At 42.5% G+C, this 23086-nt stretch overlaps 2 protein-coding genes across 2 annotated transcripts in view; one reads left to right on the top strand and one right to left on the bottom strand.

Annotated features, from left to right (window-relative positions):
* LOC137316676 (zinc finger protein 850-like) overlaps positions 1-23086 on the bottom strand; it is a gene marked incomplete at its 5' end in the record, with an annotated part of 305128 nt that overhangs the window by 158108 nt on the left and 123934 nt on the right. The window lies entirely within an intron of this gene.
* LOC137316662 (Fc receptor-like protein 5) lies at positions 1641-23081 on the top strand. Its single transcript, XM_067980507.1, has 6 exons — positions 1641-1722; positions 11976-12008; positions 17153-17437; positions 20062-20355; positions 21109-21402; positions 23050-23081. Exons 1-6 carry the CDS (start codon positions 1692-1694, stop codon positions 23079-23081), a joined length of 969 nt encoding a protein of 322 aa, XP_067836608.1. The 5' UTR covers positions 1641-1691.

Genomic DNA, 23086 nt, shown 5'->3' on the forward strand with positions numbered 1-23086 from the left:
ACCGTGTAGGATTAATATCTGACAGCAAACATCATAGATTAATTTAACCGGAGTGAAACTCTCGGTCTACTGAGAATAATGCCGAACGGCCCTGAGCTACATAACTGCAGATGGTAGAACAGGCAAAAGAGGGTTAAATGCAGCCCATTGTTCTTTCACTCTCTGCACTGTACCTCAGTGTGGGATTAATAATGTGTCTGTCTCTGGTACAATAACAGTGAGAGATGAGACTGCACCTTCTTTCTCAACAATGGGATCTTTCTGGATAAAACGCAACTTTACAGGTCAGTCTGGAACTGATACTGTGTATGTCTGTCTGTCTCTGTCTCTCCGCTTTCTCGATCTCTCTCTCTCATCGTGTCTGTCTGTCTGTCTGTCTCTGGTGCTGTGTAAGTAGGTTGGATACTGCTGGCAAGCGTGATATAGACACACCGATTGGAAGTGTGAGACTGACAGTGTGTGTTTGTCTCTCTCTAGTGCTGAACATGAAGGTGGGAGACTGTCTGATATAAAACACTGAGAATGGGGTGTCCGGGCCTCACTGTAACTGGGGATGTGTTCGGCTCCAGGCCCAGTTCACGGTTATTTTCTTTTTACAGATTCAGGGCGAGAGTGTCTGTGAGACTGTAACACTGGCGGAGAAACTCCGCGTCACAACTCAAACACCAACACATGAGATTCTCCAAATCAGCTGGAATAAGGTGTTTTTAAACTGCTGAACCCGTCTGGGAGGTGATGTGTGTGGAAATCGAATCGGGTCTGGGACTGAAATGGAAGGAGGCGGGTTGACTTGTGAGAGAAGGGACTGTATTTAGGCAGGAATATTACTGACAGTTAATTGCAACGGGGTTTATTTAAAAGCTCCGTGTTTCTGGGAATCCTTGAATATGAAGCCCGAGTCTGTCAGGGTTTGTGCGGAGCGCTGTGTTTTGGTTCCATTATCGATAAACGGTTTGAAATTGGCGGTTAGAGAAAGCTGGAAGTGGTATTTTCTTTCTCACAGTCGTTACCAGGGGGATATGAGAGAGTAAACCAACTCAATATCAGAGTCACATTGAACATATCCATCTACATTCATTATACCAGACTTCCGTGGAACTAAATTGCTGCCGGGTTTGGATGTTCCAGTTTTATTTTTAATCGTCTGTAATGTAATGCGGACAACACCTCGCTAAACTAGCCAACGGAAGGGCTGTTTTGGGAAATAGAAAAGCAATAATCGATACAGTAGCTCTCCTGAGGTTTGGGTTGAGGCACTTTGTTGTTACATTTTCCTGCGCCTGAATTTTGGGTGCTTGATGCTGACACCGAGTGCCTGAAGTGGGACACGGTCCCTTCCCAGTAATAGAGATCCTGACCATGATGGGAGCAATCGTTCTAACTAAACACAAATGATTTACGCTGTTTTCTGGGTACATGGTCCATTCTCACCCCTTCATCCTGTGATCACCGTCTAATAGTCAAAGGCTGCCATGTTAGATCATTGCAATGTTCCAAGCCACATCTTATTTCAGGTTGTACAAAACTCTGTGTTGTTGCTTCAATTGTGGGGACCAACTCATTCCCACCCAGCCTCTGTATCCGCTCTCAGTCTCTCAACCCTTCCGGGTTTGTCCTTCAGTGAGTTGGAGCAAGTGATTCAGTCGCCGTTCCTCACAGCTCTCATGCCTCAAAGTAGCACTTCTTCGTAAATGGATACAACCGCCTTTTTATTGCTGTTTGGTGAGTCGTGAAACAATTTTATACCAATTCCCGGTCTGAGTGGGCAACTGTAAGCGGGAGAGTGAGACTGAACCCGGCGGTGTCCGAACTCCGGTATCTCATAATTTGGTGTGGAGCCTTCTACATTGGAAAGCATTCAGAGCGGTTGCTTGCTTGTGCTGAATTCTCTGCGGGTAACGGTGAGGGGAGTGTAACGGTGAGGGGACAATCTCTCTTCATATCTGTAAACAATTTTACAACACCAAGTTATAGTCCAGCAATTTTATTTTAAATTCACAAGCTTTCGGAGATTCTCTCCTTCCTCAGGTAAATGTTCAGGATCTCCTGAACATTTACCTGAGGAAGGAGAGAATCTCCGAAAGCTTGTGAATTTAAAATAAAATTGCTGGACTATAACTTGGTGTTGTAAAATTGTTTACAATTGTCAACCCCAGTCCATCACCGGCATCTCCACATCATCTCTTCATATCGGTATTAAAGTATCTCGGATCTAGTTTTTCTTTGATAATTGAATCTATGAGAATCTGTTTGTTAAAACCTGCAGCTTTGACCAACTGTTGGTCACCTGAGCTAATATCTCCTTCAGTGGCTCGGTGTCACATTTTGTTTGATAACGCTCCCGTGAGGCGCCTTGAGACGGGCTGAAAAGGGGAGATATTGGTCTCCCGATAGCCCAGTTACTGTCTACAGTGTCGGAGTAAGATGTATATAAAAGGAAAATTCCACGATCGACATCCGCTGAGTTTGCTGATCTCTATCAAGGTGGGGGGGGAGGGGCGGGGTGGAGTGGGGGCGATACCAGTGGGCTCAGTGCCACAAAGCCATTGAATGAGATATCGGCCAAGTGTCGCCTTATCGCATCTTAATTGATCTCGAACGAGCCCTGCTATTTTTGGCGGGGCAGTGGGACTAGATGGATTGCTCATGCATAGAGCCAGCACGGACTCGATGGGCCGAATGACCTCCTGCCGTGCAGTAACCTTCTCTGATTCTCTGATACGAAATGTTCCATGCTTGGAAGTGAGCATGCGCGTTAGGAGGGTGCAGTTCGACAGGGGTCACCACGGCTGACCTCAGGTCAATCAACCCCCTGCACTCAGACATGAGCAGATAATGCGGTGGGGTATTGGAGGGCGGCCGTGAGCAACTCCCTTCGTGAATGCACGTCTTTGGGGGAGATAGAGAGAAAAAAGGGGAGAAGAAACATTTTAACACATTCAGTGGATAATCTAGTAAATATATTTTTAGTTATTCCGTTGGTGTTGAGACATTGTTCCCTCTGTCAGAGGTTAAGTTCCTCTTTCTTTGAACGAACCCTCCTCTGAGTTGAAACCGCTTTCTTCCGCCATGAAGCCAACTGCTCTTCCTGTTCTCTTCAGTACTGGCCATTTTCAGTTTGCTTGCTTATTTTTCATTCTCTATTCCATCTTGCATCTCGATTTTAGGGGTTTTGTGATATTTATGAGCGCGTGTGTACTGTCTGTACAACTAAATGTTTCTGGTGAATAATTCAGGCGACATTCAGCTCGAGGATTTTATTTTAACTCCACTTCCTCCTTCAGTGTGCTAGAATTGACCATGTCACTAAGATACAGATCTACACAGTGGGTGGAGACTAATGTTCCTCAATAAACACAGTGCTGCAGCTGCAAGTTGGGCTCAGCATTAACCCCTTATCTCCAACTTTTCATGCTGTTTTGTGTAAATAGACCCAAGGGCACCTATTGATAATTACCATGGATTAATGGAATTAGTTACAAATTTACACCTCTCGATAAACCTTATTCAGTTATGATGGTGAAATGGAGAACAAGGGGGCACAATCTAATATATCCCCTTATTGCTAGCCTAGGAGATATTAGGTGGAATATTAAACATCTCTATCAATTTCAAGTGAATTCAATTCAATTTTATGAATAAATGAATGCCTGATAATCAGTGTGCTCCTGCACCACTATTAGGGGTGGATTTCAAAGAATTAATTAATTACTCGGTCAAAAGCCTATCAGAAAGATTGCCACAATGTATTTTCATTGAATATATTTCAACACATTCTTGGTTCTGCTACAATGTTCTTACTGTCAGGGGTTCCCATTCTGTTTGAGTGTTGTCCCGAAATAGATCCCCTTAATGAAAGCTTCGAAGATGTTAGTTGCAATATTAAATATTTTTATTCATTTTAAGTCTCTTGAATTGTATTTTATTAATAAATGAATGCCTGAGAATATATCTGTTACTGCACCTCTAATAGTGGTTGCTTTCAAAGAATTAATGAATATAACCATCGGTTGGAAGAAAATCAGAAAGATTGGCACAATGAATTTTCATTCAGTGTGTTTAAACGCACTCTTGTTCTGCTGACTGTCCTTACTGTCAGCGGTTAAACTTCCTCTTTGTCCGAGGTGAAGCGCTTCTGAGCTGAAACCATTGGCTTCCGTTCTAAGTGTTTGATATCACTGTTAAATTCTGCCTGCAATATTTTCAGATTCTTTACTTATTCATGTTCAATTTACTTCCTCCTTCCATACCGTTCACCCGAATTGTGACATTTGTAACAATGAGTAAACTGTTTGTAAAAGTATCGGTTCCCAGTGAGTTCAAACACCATTCTGTTCTCATTATTTAGACTCCACCTCCTCCTTCAGTATGCTGCAATTGACCACATCACTGAGATATAGATCTGCACAGTGGGTGGAGACTAATGTCCTTCAACAAACACAGTGCTACTGCTGACCGTTGCTCAGAAAAATATAATGAAAGGTTTCAATCGAGTAGTTGGGGAGAGACTGTTTCCACTGGCAGGAGGGTCGGCATTTACCGTTTAATCTCCAACTACCACCTTCAAAGATTTGTGAATGTGAATCCGCAGGTCTCTCTGTTAATGCTCCCGCTGTGCAATTTGATCATTTAGGTTATATTGCCTCTTCTCACTCTTCTTTCGAAAATACATCACTTTACCCTTCTCTACATTAAATGTCATCTGCCACGTGTTTCCCCTTTTCACCAATCTACCAATGTCCTCCTGAGCTCTGCCAACAACCTTCTCATTGCTTACTAAAATTTCAAGTTGACAAGAATCATAGAATCATAGAATCTTACAACGTGGGAGGAGGCCTTTCGGCCGTCGAGTCTATGCTGGCTCCTTGAACGAGCAATCCAAATTAGTAACACACCCGAATTATTTTCTTCATAACCCTGCAAATTAGTCCCCTTCAAGTACATGTTCAATTGCCCTTTGAAAGTTCCGATGGAATCTGCTTCCATCACCCTTTCAGGTAGTGTGTTCCAGATCTTCGCAAACCTCTTTATGTAAACATTTCTCCTCATTTCCCTCTAGTTCTTTTGCCAACTATTTGAAATCTGTGACCTCTGGTTACAGACCACTTGCCAGCGGAAACAATTTCACTCTACTTGATCTATCAAAGCCCCTCATTATTTTGAATACCTCTATTAGGTCTGCCTTTACATTTACCTGCTCTAAGGAGAACAACCCCAGCTTCTCCAATCTCTCCACACAACTGAAGTCCCTCATCCCTGGTATCATCCGGGTAAATCTCCTCTTTACCCTCTCCAAGACCTTGACATCCTTCCTAAAGTGTGGTGCCCAGAGTTGTACACTGCCAAGGCCTCGGTCACTTCCTTGCAACCATCATAACCGACATCTCCTTACTTACTTCAAATCAAATTACTTCTGCGTTCCAACTTTGGAATAAACACTTTCACACTCCCTGTTGCCTAGACTTTGACCCGCCATTTGTCATCATACTTCTGCGGCTGTGTAACTTCTCAACCACTCCCGTTCTTCAACCGTTGATGCCTTTGCCCCGAGTAAAACGTTTACTCTCTTCTATCCTGATCGTTCCTGCTGGTTTAATTCCAAGGGGTGCAGACTTGAGCATATCTGGATCACCACTGGTTTAGCCATCCATCACCAGATATGGCTGACCCAGAATTAGAATAAGCACTATGTCCTCTCTGAAAACCGCCTGCTGCTCCAGAATGACCCTGGGGACCAAAGATAACCTCCAGCTTCTTTTGCCCACAACACACAATCTCCATAAATCTCTTTCCCAGCCCCCTCCACACTCTCCTCCAACAACAAATAAGAGGACCTCGTGAACTTCATGAAGTCTTACAGCACAGAGGAAGGCCATTTGGCTCGTCATGAATATGACAGCATTTAAATGAGCTGTCAAATTAATCCCATTCTCCTGTTCTTTCACCATCGCTCTGCATTTTTTCCCTTTTCAAGTTTCTATCCAATTCGCTTTTGAAAGTTACTATTGAATCTGCTTCCACCACCATTCCAGATCATAACAATTTTTGGCGGAACAAAATTTATCCTCATCTCCTTCTGGTTCTTTTGCCAATTAACTTTAATCTGTATCCTCTGATTCTCGACCCTCCTGCCAGTGGAACCAGTTTCTCCCTTCATACTCGATCAAAACCCTTCATAATTTTGTACACACCTATTAAATCTCCACTTAACCTTCTCTGCTCTCAGGAGAACAATCCCAGTTTTTCCAGTTTCTCCACATAACCGAAGTCACTAAGATTAAGACCATCCATTCAGGTGCCTCTGCTGCATCCCACAATTCCCAATATCACCACGCCCAACCTCTCCTAAGGCTCTCCAATCACCCAGCCCTGATCTTGAGCCTTTTTCTAGTTTCCCTCCGATCTCCACGCATGTACTTTCCGAGCTGAGCTTGCCCATTTGACCCACCTCCTGATCCCTTGACCTTATTCGGAATAAAGAGCTGACTGTCCAACTTCGATTCCGGGCCCCAAACCAGCTGAAATTGTGAATGGTCAGTTTCCTGAGGCATTGTCCTCCTCTTGCCGTGAGACTGTTTGTTTCCTCTGCTTTCTCCTATTCTGATCGAATGCTGTCCCTAAATACATCTCCTTATTCATAGCTTAGGAGATGTTAGTTGCAATATTAAATATGTCTATGTATTTTAAGTGACTAGAATTGAATTTTATTAATAAATCAATGCCCATGAATAATTCTGTTACTACACCTTTAATATTGGTGGTAATTAACTTTCGGTTGAAAGCATATCAGAAAGATTGACAGTGAATTTACATTCAAAATGTTTAACCACAGTTTTCGGTTTGATGTATTTGCTCTCACTGCTAACTTCAGTCTGATGTTATATAGAATTTACAGCATGGAAACAGGCCATTCGGCGTAATTGATCTGTGCCGGTGTTTATGTTCGACGCGAGTCTCGCCCCCTATATCATCTAACCCTATCGGCATATCCTCCAACACCTTTATCTCTCATGTACCTATATAATTTGCCCTTAAAGGCATCTATACTATTCGCCCCAATTACTCCATGATGCATCAAGTTTCACATTCTCACCACTCTCTGGGTAAAGAAGTTTCTCCTGTTGGATTTATTGTGACTATTCTATATTTAGGCTCCTGGATTTGAACTGTCTCACAAGTGGGAATGTCTTCTCTACGATTACCCTATCGAACCACTTTATAATTTTCAAAACCGCTATCATGTCACCCCTCAGCCTTCTCTTTTCTAGAGAAAAGATCCCCAGCATGTTCAATCTTTCCTGATGGGCGTAACCACTCAGTTCTGGTTTCATTCTTGTGAATCTTTTTTGCACCTTCTCCAGTGCCTCTGCATCCGTCTTTTTTTAAATGTGGCGATCAGAACTCAGCACAGTTATCTAAGCGTGGTCCAACTAAGGTTCTGTATAAGTTTAAAATAATGTCTCTGCTTTTCAATTCTATTGCTATAGAAATGAACCCCAGTGCTGTGTTTGCTTTTTATGGTCTTGTTAACTTTCTTTGCTATTGTTAATGATTTGTAAATCTGTACCCCAGGATTCCTTCGCTCCTATACCCCATTTTGATTCTTATTTTCCAAGGAATACGTGGCCTCCTTACTCCTCTGACCAAAATGTATTGCATAATATTTTAAAATTCATTACTTATTCATCTTGGATCTTGCCCTCCAAAGCGATGACACTCATTTTGTGATATTCGTGACAGTCAGTAAAGTGTCTGTAAAAGTACCAGTTTACAGTGAATTCAAACACCATTCGGTTCTCATTATTTAGACTCCACTTCCTCTTTCAGTATGACCATATCACTGAGATATAGATCTGTAGAGTGGGTGGAGACTAATGTCCTTCAATAAACTCAGTGCTGCAGTTGCCCGTTGGGATCAGCATGAAGCTTTTAATCTCCAATGTTTCCATATCAATTCCCACCGTTAATGCATCCATCCATCCATCCCATAATAGAGCTCCGACACTTCTATTGCATTTCTGTGGTGTTGAGATGTGGGAATCTGTAAAAATGCACAATGTTTGGACACACACCCAACCCAGCTGCTTTCCTTTATCTTTCAGTGACGGTTTCATTCAGTCCCAAAACGGGGCTTTTGTACATTTTGAAGAACTTTTCACGCTGTTTTGTGTCAATAGGCACAAAGGCACATTTTGATACTGACTATGGATTATTGGGATTATTTGCAAACAGACATCTCGATAGACCTCACTGCAAAAACAAATTCTCCTCATCTCGCCTCTGGTTCTTTTGCCAATTCATTTCAATCAGTACCTTTTGGCTACCGACTCTTCTGCCAGTGCAAATATATTCCCCTTATTTACTCTATCAAAACCCTTCATGATTTTGAACACCTCTATTAAATCACCGTTTAACTTTCTCTGCTCTAAGGAGAACAATTCCAGAGTCTCTAGTCTCTCCAATTAATTGACGTTCCCTATCCTTGGTATCATTCCAATAAATTTCCACTGCTCCCTCTGTAAGGTCTTGACCGCCTTCCAACAATGTAGTGCCCAGAATTGGACGCAGCACTTCAGCTGCGGTCAAAGCAATGATTTATAAATGTTTAGCATAACCTCTTTGCTTCTTTTCTCTCTGCCTCTATTTTTAAATGATGTGGAGATGCCGGTGATGGACTGGGGTTGACAATTGTAAACAATTTTACAACACCAAGTTATAGTCCAACAATTTTTATTTGAAATCTACAAGCTTTCGGAGGCTTCCTCCTTCGTCAGGTAAATGTCTATTTTTGAAGCCATCGATCCTATAATTTTTTTGAACAGATCTATTAACTTGTACTGCCACCTTTCATGATTTGTGTACATACACCCCCAGGTCTCTCTGTTTCTGCAAAACCTTTAAAATTGCACCATATGGTTTATATTGCCTCGCTGCATTCTTCCTCCCAAAATGCATCTCTTCACACTTCTCTGTATTAAATGTCATCTGCCATGTTTCTGCCCATTTTATTACCAGTCTGTCTGAAGTCTGCTACTATCCTCCTCACTGCTTACTACAATTTCAAGTTGACTACATTTCCAACCGAGCTACAAGGTGACTTGACATTTTAGATAAATGAATGGTGGAAACTGGAACAAATAGATTTCTTTCTCGTGAAAATGTCAATTAGATCTTGTGGTTTCAACGTCATTTAATAACTTTAATAATTTGGACTCAGAAATAAATTAGTTTGGTTTCAAGGCCCAGTTAAATTTGCAGCATAATACACGATTAAGATGCTGATTATATCCTCCTATTTCTCCCAATCAGTTTGTATATAAGTCGCCTTATATCAAATACAGGAGACACAAGGTGGGATTCCATCTCTGCATGTATTTTAACAGAATTGAATTCAATTTTATTAATAAATGAATGCCCGAGAATCAGTCTGTTACTGCAACTCTATTTGTAACTTTCAAAATGGAATTGGGTAAATACTTTAACGGGGAAAAAAAACATGCAGGACTATGGACAAAGTGCAGGCGGCTGGGACTAATTGGATAGCACTTTAAAGGTTGTTGAGGCTGTAACTAGTAGAATAGATAGGGGAGAACCAGTGGATGTGTTGTATTTGGATTTTCAGAAGGCTTTTGATAAGGTCCCACCAAAGAGGTTAGTGTGCAAAATTAAAGCACATGGGATTGGGGGGAATATACTGGCATGGATTGAGAATTGGTTGACAGACAGGAAACAGAAAGTAGGAATAACCGGGTCATTTTCCGGGTGGCAGGCAGTGACCAGTGGGGTACCGCAGGGATCAGTGCTTGGGCCCCAGCTATTCACAATATATATCAATGAACTGGATGAGAGAACTCAATGTAACATTTCCAAGTTTGCAGATGACACAAAGCTGGGCGGAATATGAGCTGTGAGGAGGATGCAAAGAGGTTCCAATGTGATCGAGACAAGTTGAATGAGTAGGCAAGAACATAGCAGATACAGTATAACGTGGATAAATGTGAATTTATCCGCTTTGGTTGTAAAAACAGAAAGGCAGATTATTGTCTGAATGGTGATAGATTGGGAAAAGGTGAGGTGCAATGAGACCTGGTTGTCCTTGTACATCAGTCGCTGAAAGTGAGCATTCAGGTGCAGCAAGCAGTTAGGAAGGCGAATGGTATGTTGGCCTTCATTGCAAGAGGATTTGAGTACAGGATCAGGGATGTTATATAGGACCTTGGTGAGACTACATTTGGAGTATTGTGTGCAGTTTTGGTCTCCTTATCTGAGGAAGGATGTCCTTGCCATCGAGGGAGTGCAACGAAGGTTTACCAGACTGATTCCTGGGATGGCAGGACTGACGTATGAGGAGAGATTGGGTCGACTAGGCCTATATTCACTAGAGTTTAGAAGAATGAGAGGTGATCTCATCGAAACATATAAAATTCTAACAGGACTAAACAGACTAGATGCAAGGAGGATGTTCCCGATAGCTGGGGAGTCCAGAACCAGGGGTTACAGTCTCAGGATACGGGATATGCCATTTAGAACCGAGATGAGGAGAAAATTCTTCATTCAGAGGGTGGGGAATTTGTGGAATTCTCCACCACAGAAGGCAGTGGAGGCCAAGTCATTAGATGTATTCAAGAAGGAGATAGATATATTTCTTAATGCTAAAGGGATCAATGGATATGGGGAAAAAGCGGGAACAGGGTACTGAGTTAGATGATCAACCATGATCATTTTGAAGGGTGGAGCAGGCCCGAAGGGCCGAATGGCCTACCCTTGCTCCTTTTTGCTATGTTTCTATGTTAAGGAGCTGGCACAGGCACAATGGGCTGAATGGCCTCCTTCTGCGTTGCAAGGTTGTATAATTTTATGATTGTAATTGTGGTGGCATTCGAAAATTAATTATTCTGTTTGAAACGTATTACAAAGATTGCCTCAATGTATTTTCATTCAATGTGTTTAAACACATCCTTGGTTCTGATGCTCTGCTCTTACTGTCAGTGTTTAACTTCCTGTTTGTCTGAGGTGAAGCGCTTCTGAGCTGAAACCTCAGGTGTCCATTGTGAACATTTCCTGTCGCAATTAACTTCAGCCTGAAATATTTTTTGCTGCTTTACTTATTGGCATTCGATTTTCCTCCTCCTTCCATGCCGAGGACACCCGGATTGTGCAATTTGTGACAGTGAGTAAACTGTTTGTAAAAGTATCGGTTTCCAGTAAATTCATACAACTTTCGCATCTCATTATTTAGACTTAACTTCCTCCCTCAGTATGCTCGAGTTCACCACATCACTGAGAAATAGACCTGCACAGTGGCTGGAGACTAACGCCCTTCAACAAACACAGTGCTGCAGCTGTCCGTTATGCTCAGCATTAACCCCATAATCTGCAATTTTTAAAATCTCAATTCCCACCGTTAATGCATCCATCTATTCCATATTGGAGCTCCGACGCTTTCATTGCAATTCTGTTTCGTGATGTGGACGCATGTGAAAATCTGTAAAGATACACAGTGTCTGCACACACACTCCACACCAGTTGCTTTCCCTTGTCTTTTACTGACGGTTTCACTCAGCCACAAAATGGGCCCTTCGTGTTTTTTGAACAAGTTTTCATGCGGTTTTGTGTCATTAGGCCCAAGGGCAGCTTTTAATACTTGCCGTGGGTAATTGGAATGTTTTACAAAGGGACGTCTCGATTGATTTTATTCAGTTATCGAGGGGAATCGAGAACAAGTAGGCATGGTATTAAAATTAGAGCTGGACCATTTGGAGTGAAAGCAGGAAGTACTTTTTCAAACAAAGGGTAGTGGAAATCTGGAAATCTCTCAAGTTCTGGAGTGGGAGTTTAACCGAAACGGACGAAAATGCCACCAATGCAATCACACTGAGAAATATCCATAAAACAATTCACGAAAATCAGCTTGTTATGTTGATCGTCTAAAGGTGCTGGTGTTCATTTAACTAATTTATATTTTCTCCATTTAGTTGTCTTTGGGGCTCGGCGGAGCATTTCTCAAGGTTAGTGTCGACGTTTTTCTCTAAAATAATGAAATTTAATAACTACTGTTCTAGACTGCTAAATCATTCAGTTAGTTTTTATGTAAATGAATTTGATTACTGTAACCAATCGTGTTGTGTCATTGGTAGCAGTAATACAGGTCTGTATCTCAGCAGCTGTCATTGCGAAGGCACTATGGGATATGTCCATGTTATGGACAGCACATCTATACACTTACTCTGTCGTGGGTTACAGAACTGCAAACAGCACTCCAGGTGGAACATAGGGACACAGGAACAGGTGTTGACCATTCGGCCCCTCGAGCTTATTCCACCATTCCTTTAGACCATGACTGATCTTGCTTAGACCACACTTGGAGTACTGTGAACAGATCTGATCTCCATATTATAAAAAGCACATTGGGGGACTGGAGAAAGTGTAAAAAGAATTACTAGGCTCATTCTAGAACTGAGAGGTTATACCTATTTGGAAAGATTGAGCAGGCTGGGGCGCTTTTCTCCGGAAAAGAGAAGACTGATGGGTAACCTGATAGAGGTCTTAAGATTATGAAATGGTTTGTTAGGGAAGACGTAGTGATGATGTTTCCACTTGCGGGGAAGACCAGAACTAGAGGCCATAAATATTAGGTAGTCACTAATAAATAGGGAATTCAGGAGAACCCAGGGAGTGGTTAGACGGTGGAACTCGCTACCACATGGTGTAGTTGAGGCAACTGGCAGAGAGGCATTTAAGAGGAAGCTAGATAAACACATAAGGAAGAAAGGAATCGAAGGATGTGCAGATAGGGTTAGATTTGGAGGGAGGGACAAGGCTCGTGTGTACCATAAACACCAGCATGGAAATGTATGGCCGAAAGGCCTGTATCTGCCCTGTACATTCTGTGTAATTCTATGTAATTCTATGTACTGAATCTTAACTCCATTTACCCGGCTAGGTTCCATATCCCTCAATAACCTTGCCGAACAAAAATCTATCAAAATATTCCAGGTTACTTGATTTTTGGAAAAGTGAGGCAATATGGAAAAGTTTGTGGCGGGTGTGTGGGGACGTTGTTGGAGGTAGCCTTGATAATAAAAGATGAGATACAGAGAGAAACATCTTATCTCAAAAAATCAGGAAGTAGAATCAGAATGGGTGGAGTTGAGAAATAACAACGAGCAGAAAACACTGGTGGGTGTAGTTTAGAGGCCCCCTAACGGTAGATACAGTGTTGGACAGAGTATAAATCTGGAAATTAGAGGAGCATGTAACAAGGTTAATGCAATAATCGTGGGGGACTTTAATCTTCATATAAACTGAGCAAACCAAATTGGCAAAAGTAGTCTGGAGGAAGAGTTCATGGAATGCATTCGAGGCAGTTTTCTGGAAGAAGATGTCGAGGAACCAATTAGGGAACAGACTATTTTAGATCTGGTATTGTGTAATGAGACAGGGTTAATTAGTAATCTTAGAGTCAAGGATCCTCTGGGGTAGAGTGATCAAGATATGATAGAATTTCACATTGTGTTTGAGCGTTAAGTCCGAAACTAGGGACTTAAATTTAAACAAAGCTAATTATGTAAGTATGAGGGGCGAGTTGCCGAAGGTAGATTGGGAAATTAGATTAAAATATATGGTGGTTGATAAGCAATGGCGAACATTTAAAGAAATCATTCATAATTATCAACGAATATATATTCTCTTGAGGAATAAAAATCCATGGGAAAAGTGATCCATCCGTGGCTAACTAGAGAAGTTAAGGATAGTATTGGATTAAAAGAAAAGGCTTACAATTGTGCCAAAAGGAGTAGTAAGCCTGAGGATTGGGAGGGTTTTAGAAATCAGCAAAGGATGACCAAAAAGTTGATAAAGAAGGAGAAAATTGAGCTTGAGAGTAAATTAGCAAGAAATATAAAAACAGGTTATAAGAGCTTCTACAAGTATGTAAAAAGGAAGAGATTAGCGAAAGTAAACGTGGGTCCCTTAAAGGCAGACAGGAGAAATTATAATGGAGAATAAGGAAATAGCAGAGACGATAAACAAATACTTTATATCTGTCTTATAGTAGAAGACACAAAAAGCATACCGGAAATAATGTGGAACCAAGGGTCTAATGAGAGTGAGGAACTTAAAGCAATTAAGATTAGTAAAGAAAAAGTCCTGGAGAAATTAATGGGGCTAAAGGCCAACAAATCCCTTGTACCTGATGGTCTTCATCGTAGGGTTCTAAAAGAGGTGGCTGTGGAGATAGTGGATGCATTGGTTTTGTTCTTCTAGAATTTCGTAGTTTCTAGAACAGCCCCTGTGGATTGGAAGGTAGAAAATGTAAACCCGCTATTCAAGAATGGAGGGAGAGAGTTAGCCTGTAAAAGGGCACTTAGAAAAACATAATATGATTAGGTAGTGTCAACACGGTTTTATGAAAGGGAAATCGTATTCGACCAGTCTATTAGAGTTTATTGAGGATGTAACTTGCAGGGTCGATAATCGAGAACCAGTGGATGTAGTATATTTAGATTTTCAAAAGGCATCCAATAAGGTGCCACAAAAGAGGCTGTTACACAAGATTAGGGCTCATGGGATTGGGGTAATGTATTAGCGTGGATTGAGCATTGGTTAACGGACAGAAAACAGAGAGTAGGTATAAACGGTTCATTTTTAGATTGGCAGGCTGGAACGAGTGGGGTGCTGCAAGGATCAGTGCTTGGGCATCAGCTATTTACAATCTATATTAAAGACTTAGATGAAGGGACCCAGTGTAATTTATCCAAGTTTGCTGACGATACAAAGCTAGGTGGGGAAGTAAGTTGTGAAGAGGTCGTAAAAATGCTGCAAAGGGATATAAACAGGTTAAGTGAATGGACAAGAAGATGGCAGATGGAGTATAATGTGGGGAAATGTGAGGTTATTCCCTTTCGTAGGAAGAATAAAAAACAGAATATTTTTGAAAAATGAGAGACTAAGAAATGTTGGTAGTCAGAGGTATTTGGGTGTCCTTGTACATGAATCATAGAAATTTAACATGGAGGTAAATCAAGCAATTAGGAAGGCAAATGGTATGACAGCCTTTATTGCAAGGGGGTTGGAGTATAAGAGTAAGGAGGCGTTGTTGCAATTTTACAGGGCTCTGGTAGACCACACCTGGAGTACTGTGTACAGTTTTGGTCTCCTTACCTAAGGAAGGATACACTTGCTTTAGACAAGGTTCAACAAAGGTTCACTAGATTAATTCTTTGGATAAGAGGATTGTCCTATGTGGAGAGATTGAATAGAATGGGCCTAAACTCTCTGGAGTTTAGAAGAATGAGAAGTGATATCATTGTAACGTATAAAATTCATAGTCGATTTGACCGGATAAATGCAGAAAGGCTGTTTCCCCTGACTTGAGAGTCTAGAACTAGAGACAATAGTCCCAACATAAGGGGTCGGCCATTCAGGAACGAGATGAGAAGGAATTTCTTCACTCAGAGGGTCCTGAATGCTTGGAATTCTCTTCCCCAGAGTGCTTTGGATGTTCAATCGTTGAATAAATTCAAAGCTGAGATCGGCAGATTTTTGGACTCTTGGGGAATCACTGGATATGGGGATCGGGCGGGAAAGTGGAGTTGAGGTAGAAGATCAGCCATGATCTTATTGAATGGCGGAGCAGGCTGGAGGGCCCATATGGCCTACTCCTGCTCCTATTTCTTATGTTCTTATTGGGTTGCAACTTCAGATGCCCGAAAAAACGTGCACTAGTGCCATCTGTCGGCAAACAATGCCAACACAAAAGATGATCACTGTTATCAATCCCTTTTGGGGTTGGGCAGAATCGCATAAAATCGACACTGAAAAGTGAGAATCAATTAATATTTTGAACATGACAATTTAACATCGATGTTTTTCCTTCTTTATGGTAGTGTGGAGACAATGTTATATTTCCCTTTCGTTAGATATAGTTTGGAAAAGCTTAACTCCCAAACAGGCAGGCGGGGAAAATTAGCTGGAGTACCAGTCACCTCAGAAATGTGCATTTTCACACATCACATTACTTTCAAACAATGGGAGTTCGGCCGAAACTTTCCAAAGATATTCACAGCTCTGTAGGGGGGTTGATTACATAGAATTAGTTAGAATGTACAGCACAGAATCGGACCATTCGTTTCGAATGACCGCTTCCCACACTGCCCCCACAGCCCTCTGTTCCCTTCTCCCTCGTGTATGCATCTAGCCCCCCTAAGATGCACCAATGCCACCTGCTTCAACCACTCCACCTGCCAGCGACTTTCACATTCTCTGTATGAGAAGAAATTCCTCCCAAATTCTCAGTTGAAGGGACAACCGGCTTGGCGGAGATCCAAAATTAAGTTGGGCGTGGTTTCTCGACCAAGGGAGTTTGTGAGCTCGGCGAGCCAATCAGCGACAGAGATAGCTGAGGGAGAGGTCAAAGGTCCAGCTTCTCTCTCTCTTTCTCCCTCTCACTTCCTCTTTCCATTTCTTTTTCATTTCAGTCACCTCTCCTATTTCACCACACTCTCTCTCTCTCATTGCCCATTGTCTATTCCCTGCCTCTCTTTTTCATACTCTCTCTTTCGTCCCATTGTCTTCTTGCACTTGTCACTCCCTCCCGCCAACTCTCTCATTTTTTCTTCCGATCCAGCCCCGTTGACACCACTCTTTCTATTTCTCCCTGCTTCTCTCATTCCTCTCTCTGTTTCTCTTCCACTCCTATTTTTCATTCCTCCCTGTTTCTCTCCTGCCCTCTCCCAAGCCTCTGGCGTGATCTCTTTTAACCCGTTGAATCTTCCTTCTACGCCCCGATTTCCATCTCTCTCAGTCGCTCCATCTCTCTCTGATTACCATTTCCTTGTCTCTCTCTGTGGTTCTCTCACTCCCCTCTGTCTGTCTGTCCGTCTCTCTCTCTTTGTCTCCCTCGCTGTTTCCCCTTCTCTTTCCCTCTCACTCTTTCTGCCTGTCTATTTTCCGTATCCTCTCTCTCTCTCGCTTTCTCTCTTCTATCTATAAAATAGCTCTGTAGTTTTATGCTCATAAGCAAACACAAACTGATCTATGTTCTCCTGTTGGTTGGGAGAGCAGCGCCCAGTTTCCCATTCTCTGTACCGCTTAGCCGCCAACGTGCGTTGTTGGTAACTGCTCATTGACGGTCAATGTCTTTTTTACATAGAACTTCTGGTGAAACCTGAAATTACCATGAATGAAGAGACTGGCGTGTACTTACCCGGAGAAACCATCACGATTAACTGCCTTGACGACAAAAAATACCGGAGTGGCAATTATGCCTTTTACAAAGATGGGAACGAACTGCAATTTTCCACTAGCAGCACAGTGTATCAAATTGCAACAACCAACAGAAATGATCAAGGAGATTACCAGTGCCGGTATAGTTATCGGATTAACGGGGAATGGAAATGGTCCTCGTTCAGTGACTCGGCGCCAGTAATAGTAACAGGTGAGTGAGACAGGGCAGGGTTTTTGCAACTTTACAACGAGGCAAATGTTTCAGTTATGTGGCGATATTAGATAAGATATGATTGTACTCCTTAGAGCAGACATGAAAAAGGGGAGATTCAATAGAGATGTGCAAAATGATGATGGGTTTTGATAGAGTGGACAGGGAGAAACTGTTCCCACTGACAGAAGGTTCGGCAAACAAAGGTCACAGTTTAAGGTAATTGGCAAAAGAGCCAGGTAGGAGATGAGGAAATTATTTTTACGCAGCGAGTTGTCATCTGGAATGCACCGCCTGAAAGGATGGTGGAAGCAGGTTCAGTAATAACATTCAAAATAAATTGTATATATACTTTAAAAGGAAAAAAATGCAGAGGTAATTGGTAAAGAGCGGTGGGAGTTGGTCTAATTGCGTATCTCTTTCAAAGAGTCTGCACTGGCACGATGGACCGAATGGCCTCCTTCTGTGCTATAAGATTCAATGATTCGTTGTGAACAGGTGAATAGACGCCGCACTTCACAGAAACTAAACAGAAAACAGAGCAGCTAATTTGGTGAAAATGCCCGGCCGCATATTGCACTGTCATTGGACAAGTTTCATTCCAATAACATCGCCACAACTGAATATTAAAAGTTGGATAATTGTTTGCAGAGTTTTAATTGTTTTAAACACAAACGTCTAGGAATGAATCGTGACTCACAGTTAACTGTAGCTGGAGAATACTGTAACCAAGAGCCAATGGGAAGACTTATAAAAATATTGGACAAGATTCGTTTCCTACGATTACATAGAATTTACAGCAGAGAAACAGGCCATTCGACGCAACAGGTCCGTGCCGGCGTTTATGCTCCACAAGCGCCTCCTCCACCCTATTCCTTTCTCCCTCATGTATTAATCTAGCTTCCCCTTAAATGCATCAATACTATTCGCCTAAACTACTACTTGTGGTAACGAGTTCCACATTCTTAGCATTCTTTCGGCACAGAAGCTTCTCCAGAATTCCCTATTGGATTTATTGGTGAATTTCTTATATTTATGGCCCCCGAGTATTGGTCTCGCCCACAAGTGGAAACATTTTCTCTCCGTCAACCGCATCAAATCCCTTCATAATCTTAAAGATCTCAATCAGGTCACCCCTAAACCTTCTGTTTTCTCGAGAAAAGGGTCCCAGGCAGTTCAGTATCCCCTCAGTATTCGAATCGTCCAATGAATCGATTTGCACCTGTCCAGTGTAATATGGATATCCTATTTGTAATATGGAGATCAGAACTGTAGAAAGCACTCAAAGTGTGGTCGAACTAACGTTCTATGCACGTTTGACATATTTCTCTTCGCAGAGATTCTTAAACTAAAATGTGCAAGACAGCTGCAATTCTGCTTGTCTGATTCCAGTCGGTTGCTGGAGGAATACAAGGATGTCATACAGATTATGGAGAAATTACAACACGGAAACAGGCCGTTCGGTCCAACCACTTCGTGTTGGTGTTTATCCTCCACACGAGCAATAGTCCTAATCCCATGTTCGTGCTCTGCTCCCAATTCCCTTCAACCGTCGATCGAACCTATTCTTAAATGTTGACATGGTCTCTGCTTCAATCCACAGCCTCACAACACTTGCTTTAAAATGTCCCTCCTGCTCCCTGCCCGAAATACCATTTTTAACTTATCAATCTCCACTCGTTCGGACTCCCGGAAACCGCCTGTGTCTCTATACTCGGTCCCATCCCTTCTGAGATTTAAAGACGGCCACTAAATTACCCCCATTCTCCGTTGTTACAAGGAAAACAGCCACAGTATTTGAATAAAAGAAAGAAGTAGCATTTATTTTGCGCCTTTTGTGACCTCAGGACGTCCCAAAGCGCTTTACAGCCAATCAAATATTTTTGAAGTGTCGTCACTGTTATAATGCAGGAAACGCGACGGTCAAATTGTACACAGCAAGGTCCCACAAACAGTAATGTGATAATGATCAGATAATGATCAGATAATCTGTTTTAGTGGTGTTGATTGAGGGATAAATATTTGGCTCAGGACACCAGGGAAAACTCTCCTGCTCTCCTTCGAAATAGTGGCGTGGGATCTTTTACATTCACTTGAGACGGCAGCCGGGGCCTCGGTTTAACGTCTCATCTGAAAGACGGGACATGTGACGGTGCAGCAGGCTCTCAGCTCAATATTCAGTCCCAGTGAGGTCATTGATTCTCATTCCCAAGAATGATAATGATGAAATCGAGCCCACCATCACTTACCTCCTTTATTTGAGATTCTAATCTCCACGGTTTAACAGAGACGTTCACTCTTTTTAATCCGGTTTGCACCACAGGCTAAATGACCAGAAATTGGAATTTCAAATCCACGCATTTCCATGTGCCCCTCGTATCGCAGAGTGCAATTTCAGGGCTAAAATCTGATTTTGGAAATAGAACCACAAACTTATTTCTTTTCTCTCGCAACTCAGTTTGATTCCACTAATGAATGGTTAATTCCCGTTTTGTGGAACTTCAGCCATCGATTCCAACTGTTCCCGAAAATACAGCGCAATCGTTATTGAGTTACCAAACTTCCACCGTACACATAATCCACAGATCCATTTCTAATTGTTCTTTCCATTCATTTTGCCACAGATCCGATAACAACGCCAAGGATATCCCCTGATAAACCGACTGGGGTGTATTTGAAAGGAGAGACGGTTACCATTACCTGCATCGTGACCGGATACTATCGCGATAAAACCTTCCATTTTTACAGAGGTAGCTCACCGCTGTACTCTGATCAAGTCCTCGCAAAGGACAACATTGCAACATTCAAGGTCAGCAGAGCAGACCAAGGAGGGCGGTACCAATGTAAATATGGAACCACTGTCAATAGAAGGTATTTATGGTCCCAGATCAGCGAGGCTGTGACGGTCACTATAGCAGGTGAGTGAAGGGGTGCAGAGATTAGGAAAATGTTTATTCAACACCATTAGAGGTAGATTTTTTAACTGTGCGCTCGCGTAGAATGGATGATAGTGAATCGGCAGGCTGTTTCACATATCTCCTGATTTTTATTTCCATTGACTTCAATGTAGATGATAATTGGGTGGTGTATAAAACGGGTGGAGTATAAAATGAGCTGCAGATGCTCGACCGCCCGTTCTTGAGTAAAAATGGAGTAGAAATCCGCCACGGGCAGTTGTGTAAGACGGGCGGGATCGGATCTGCCGCCTGTTATCAGCCCGATCCGATATTCAGATCCAGTGATGTCATTGATTCACATCCCCAAGAATGATAAATAAAAAATCGACCATCACTTCTCTCCTTTATTTGAGGTTCCAATCTCCACGGTTCAGCAGAGAAGTTCACTCTTTGATATCCGGTTTGCACCATAGCCTAAATGACAAAGAATGGGAATTTCAAATCAGCGCATTGTCCATGTTCCCCTCGTATCGCAGGGTGCAACTTCAGGACTAAAACCTGATTTTGGAAATAGAACCACAAACTGATTTCTTTTCTCTCGCACCTCAGTTTGATTCCACTAATGAAGGTCAATTCCCGTTTTGTCGAATCTCAGCCGGCGATACAAACATTTCCCCTCAATACCGCACAATCGGTATGGAGTTCCCAAACTTCCACCGTACGCTTAGTCCACTGGTCTATTTCTAATTGTTCTTTACATTTATTTTACCACAGATCCGCTAACAGCGCCAGCGATATCTCTTGATCAACCAAGTGGCGTGTATTTGAAAGGAGAGACGGTGACCATTACCTGCACCGTGGCCGGAGACTATCGCGATAAAACCTTCCATTTTTACAGAGATCGCCAAACGCTGTACTCTCATCAAATCATCACAAAGGACAACATTGGAACATTCACGGTCAGCAGAACAGACCAAGGAGGGAGCTACCACTGTCAATATGGAACCTCCGTCAATAGAAGGCAGTTATGGTCCCAGCACAGCGAGGATGTGACGGTCACTATCGCAGGTGAGCGAAAGGGGCGGGAGGGGCAGAGATTATTTAAATATCTATTCAACAGCATTAGGGGTAGATTATGACAATGCGTTATCGTCGAATGGACGATAGTGAATCGGCAGAGCGTTTCTCATCTTTTCCGGTTTTTCTTTACATTGACTTCAATGGAAATGATGATTGGGTGGTGTTTAAAATCTGTGGAGTATAAAATGTGCTCGATCGCCCGTTTCAGGCCTGCGCCTCAGACGGAATTATATTCCACTGTCAGAAATTTGTGATATCAATCCCGACTAAATCTTCATCTCACAACCCAAGGTGATAGTTGGAGAATAATTTTAACTGAACACGCTCGGCGGAAAAGGGGCGGTTTCGAATCTGCCACCTGTTTCAACTCCGCCCGATTTTGCACCAAGTGACTTTAATGGAGCGTAAAATCGGTCAGAGTTTTAAACGGGCGGTCGACAGAACCTATCCAGCTCCCACAATGCCGGTTATTTTAAAATTGTCCTTTTTAACTCCGTGCTGAGGAACTGGAGAATTCCAGAGGTGATAGCGTTCATTTCAGCAGTTGGCCAGAGAATAAATATGAAGATGTGAACGCAAGACCTTCGATAAAAAAAACAATGTAGGTTGTGTGATATTATTACATGACCTCTGTTCCTGATTTCCAATTTTACACCCTACAGGTCTCAATTAACAGAGCGAACAATTTAATATTATAATAAGAGCACAGCGCCGGGGTTCTAACTCCATTGAGTGTAGAGTCACCTCATGAGGCTCTGCCAGACTGGCTGCTCTTGTCACGTTGCAAATTTTCAGTCTGATACCCGCAACTGCGTGCAGAGATTTTAAAAATGAACCTGTTTTGGGGGTTGCTTTAACTTAAATACGTTGTGGCTTTCCCTATATCGACAGCACCTCCCAAACCCGCGACCTCCACCATCTTAGAAGGACAAGGACAGCAGGCACATGGGAACAACACCACCTGCACGTTCCCCTCCAAGTCACACGCCATCCTGATTTTTACAAGAACCACCGTTCCTTCATTGTCACTGGGTTAAAATCCTGGAACTCCCGACCTAACAGTACTGTTAGAGAACTTTCACCATACGGACTGCAGCGGTTCAAGAAGGCGGCTCACCACCACCTTCTCAAGGGCAACAAGGGATGGGAATAAATGCCGGCCTTGCCTGTGACGGCCACCTCTGTAATGATAAGAACGTATTTCGGCCACACCAAAAAACTCCTTTATCTGAAATGCGAATCCCCGGTTTAATGGAGAAGTTCACTCTTTCTATCTGCGTTCTCACCTGGGCTAAATTAGCAGAAATAGGAATTTCAAATCAAGCATTTTCCTTGTTCCGCTCGTATCCCAAAGTACATTTTCTGGCCTAAACCCTGAGTTTGGAAAGAGAACCCCAGCTGTGGTGCTGCCAATTGATTTCCTACTTTACAACAGTGACTACACTTCAAATGTACTTCATTGGCTGTAAATCGCTTTGGGAAGTCCTGGGATGGTGAAAGGCGCGATATTGATGCAAGTCTTTCGGTGTTTCTTGTGAAACAAATCCAGAATCCCACGTTTGTAGAACCCCAGTCAGCGATGCAAACCCTTCCCGTCAACACAGCTCAATCGTTATTGAGTCTCCAACCTTCCAGTGTACAAGGGAACGCCAGAGATCCATTTCTAATTGTT

This window comes from Heptranchias perlo, unplaced genomic scaffold, assembly GCF_035084215.1.
Source record: "Heptranchias perlo isolate sHepPer1 unplaced genomic scaffold, sHepPer1.hap1 HAP1_SCAFFOLD_60, whole genome shotgun sequence".
In the NCBI taxonomy this organism is placed as follows: domain Eukaryota; kingdom Metazoa; phylum Chordata; class Chondrichthyes; order Hexanchiformes; family Hexanchidae; genus Heptranchias; species Heptranchias perlo.

Bases quoted from the DNA above. Each gene is read 5' to 3' on its own strand.
- LOC137316662 (XM_067980507.1), top strand. From the start codon at position 1,692: ATGGATACAACCGCCTTTTTATTGCTGTTTG. The intron at 12,009-17,152 runs GTTAGTGTCGAC...TTTTTTACATAG, and splicing joins TCGGCGGAGCATTTCTCAAG to AACTTCTGGTGAAACCTGAA. The intron at 17,438-20,061 runs GTGAGTGAGACA...ATTTTGCCACAG, and splicing joins GGCGCCAGTAATAGTAACAG to ATCCGATAACAACGCCAAGG.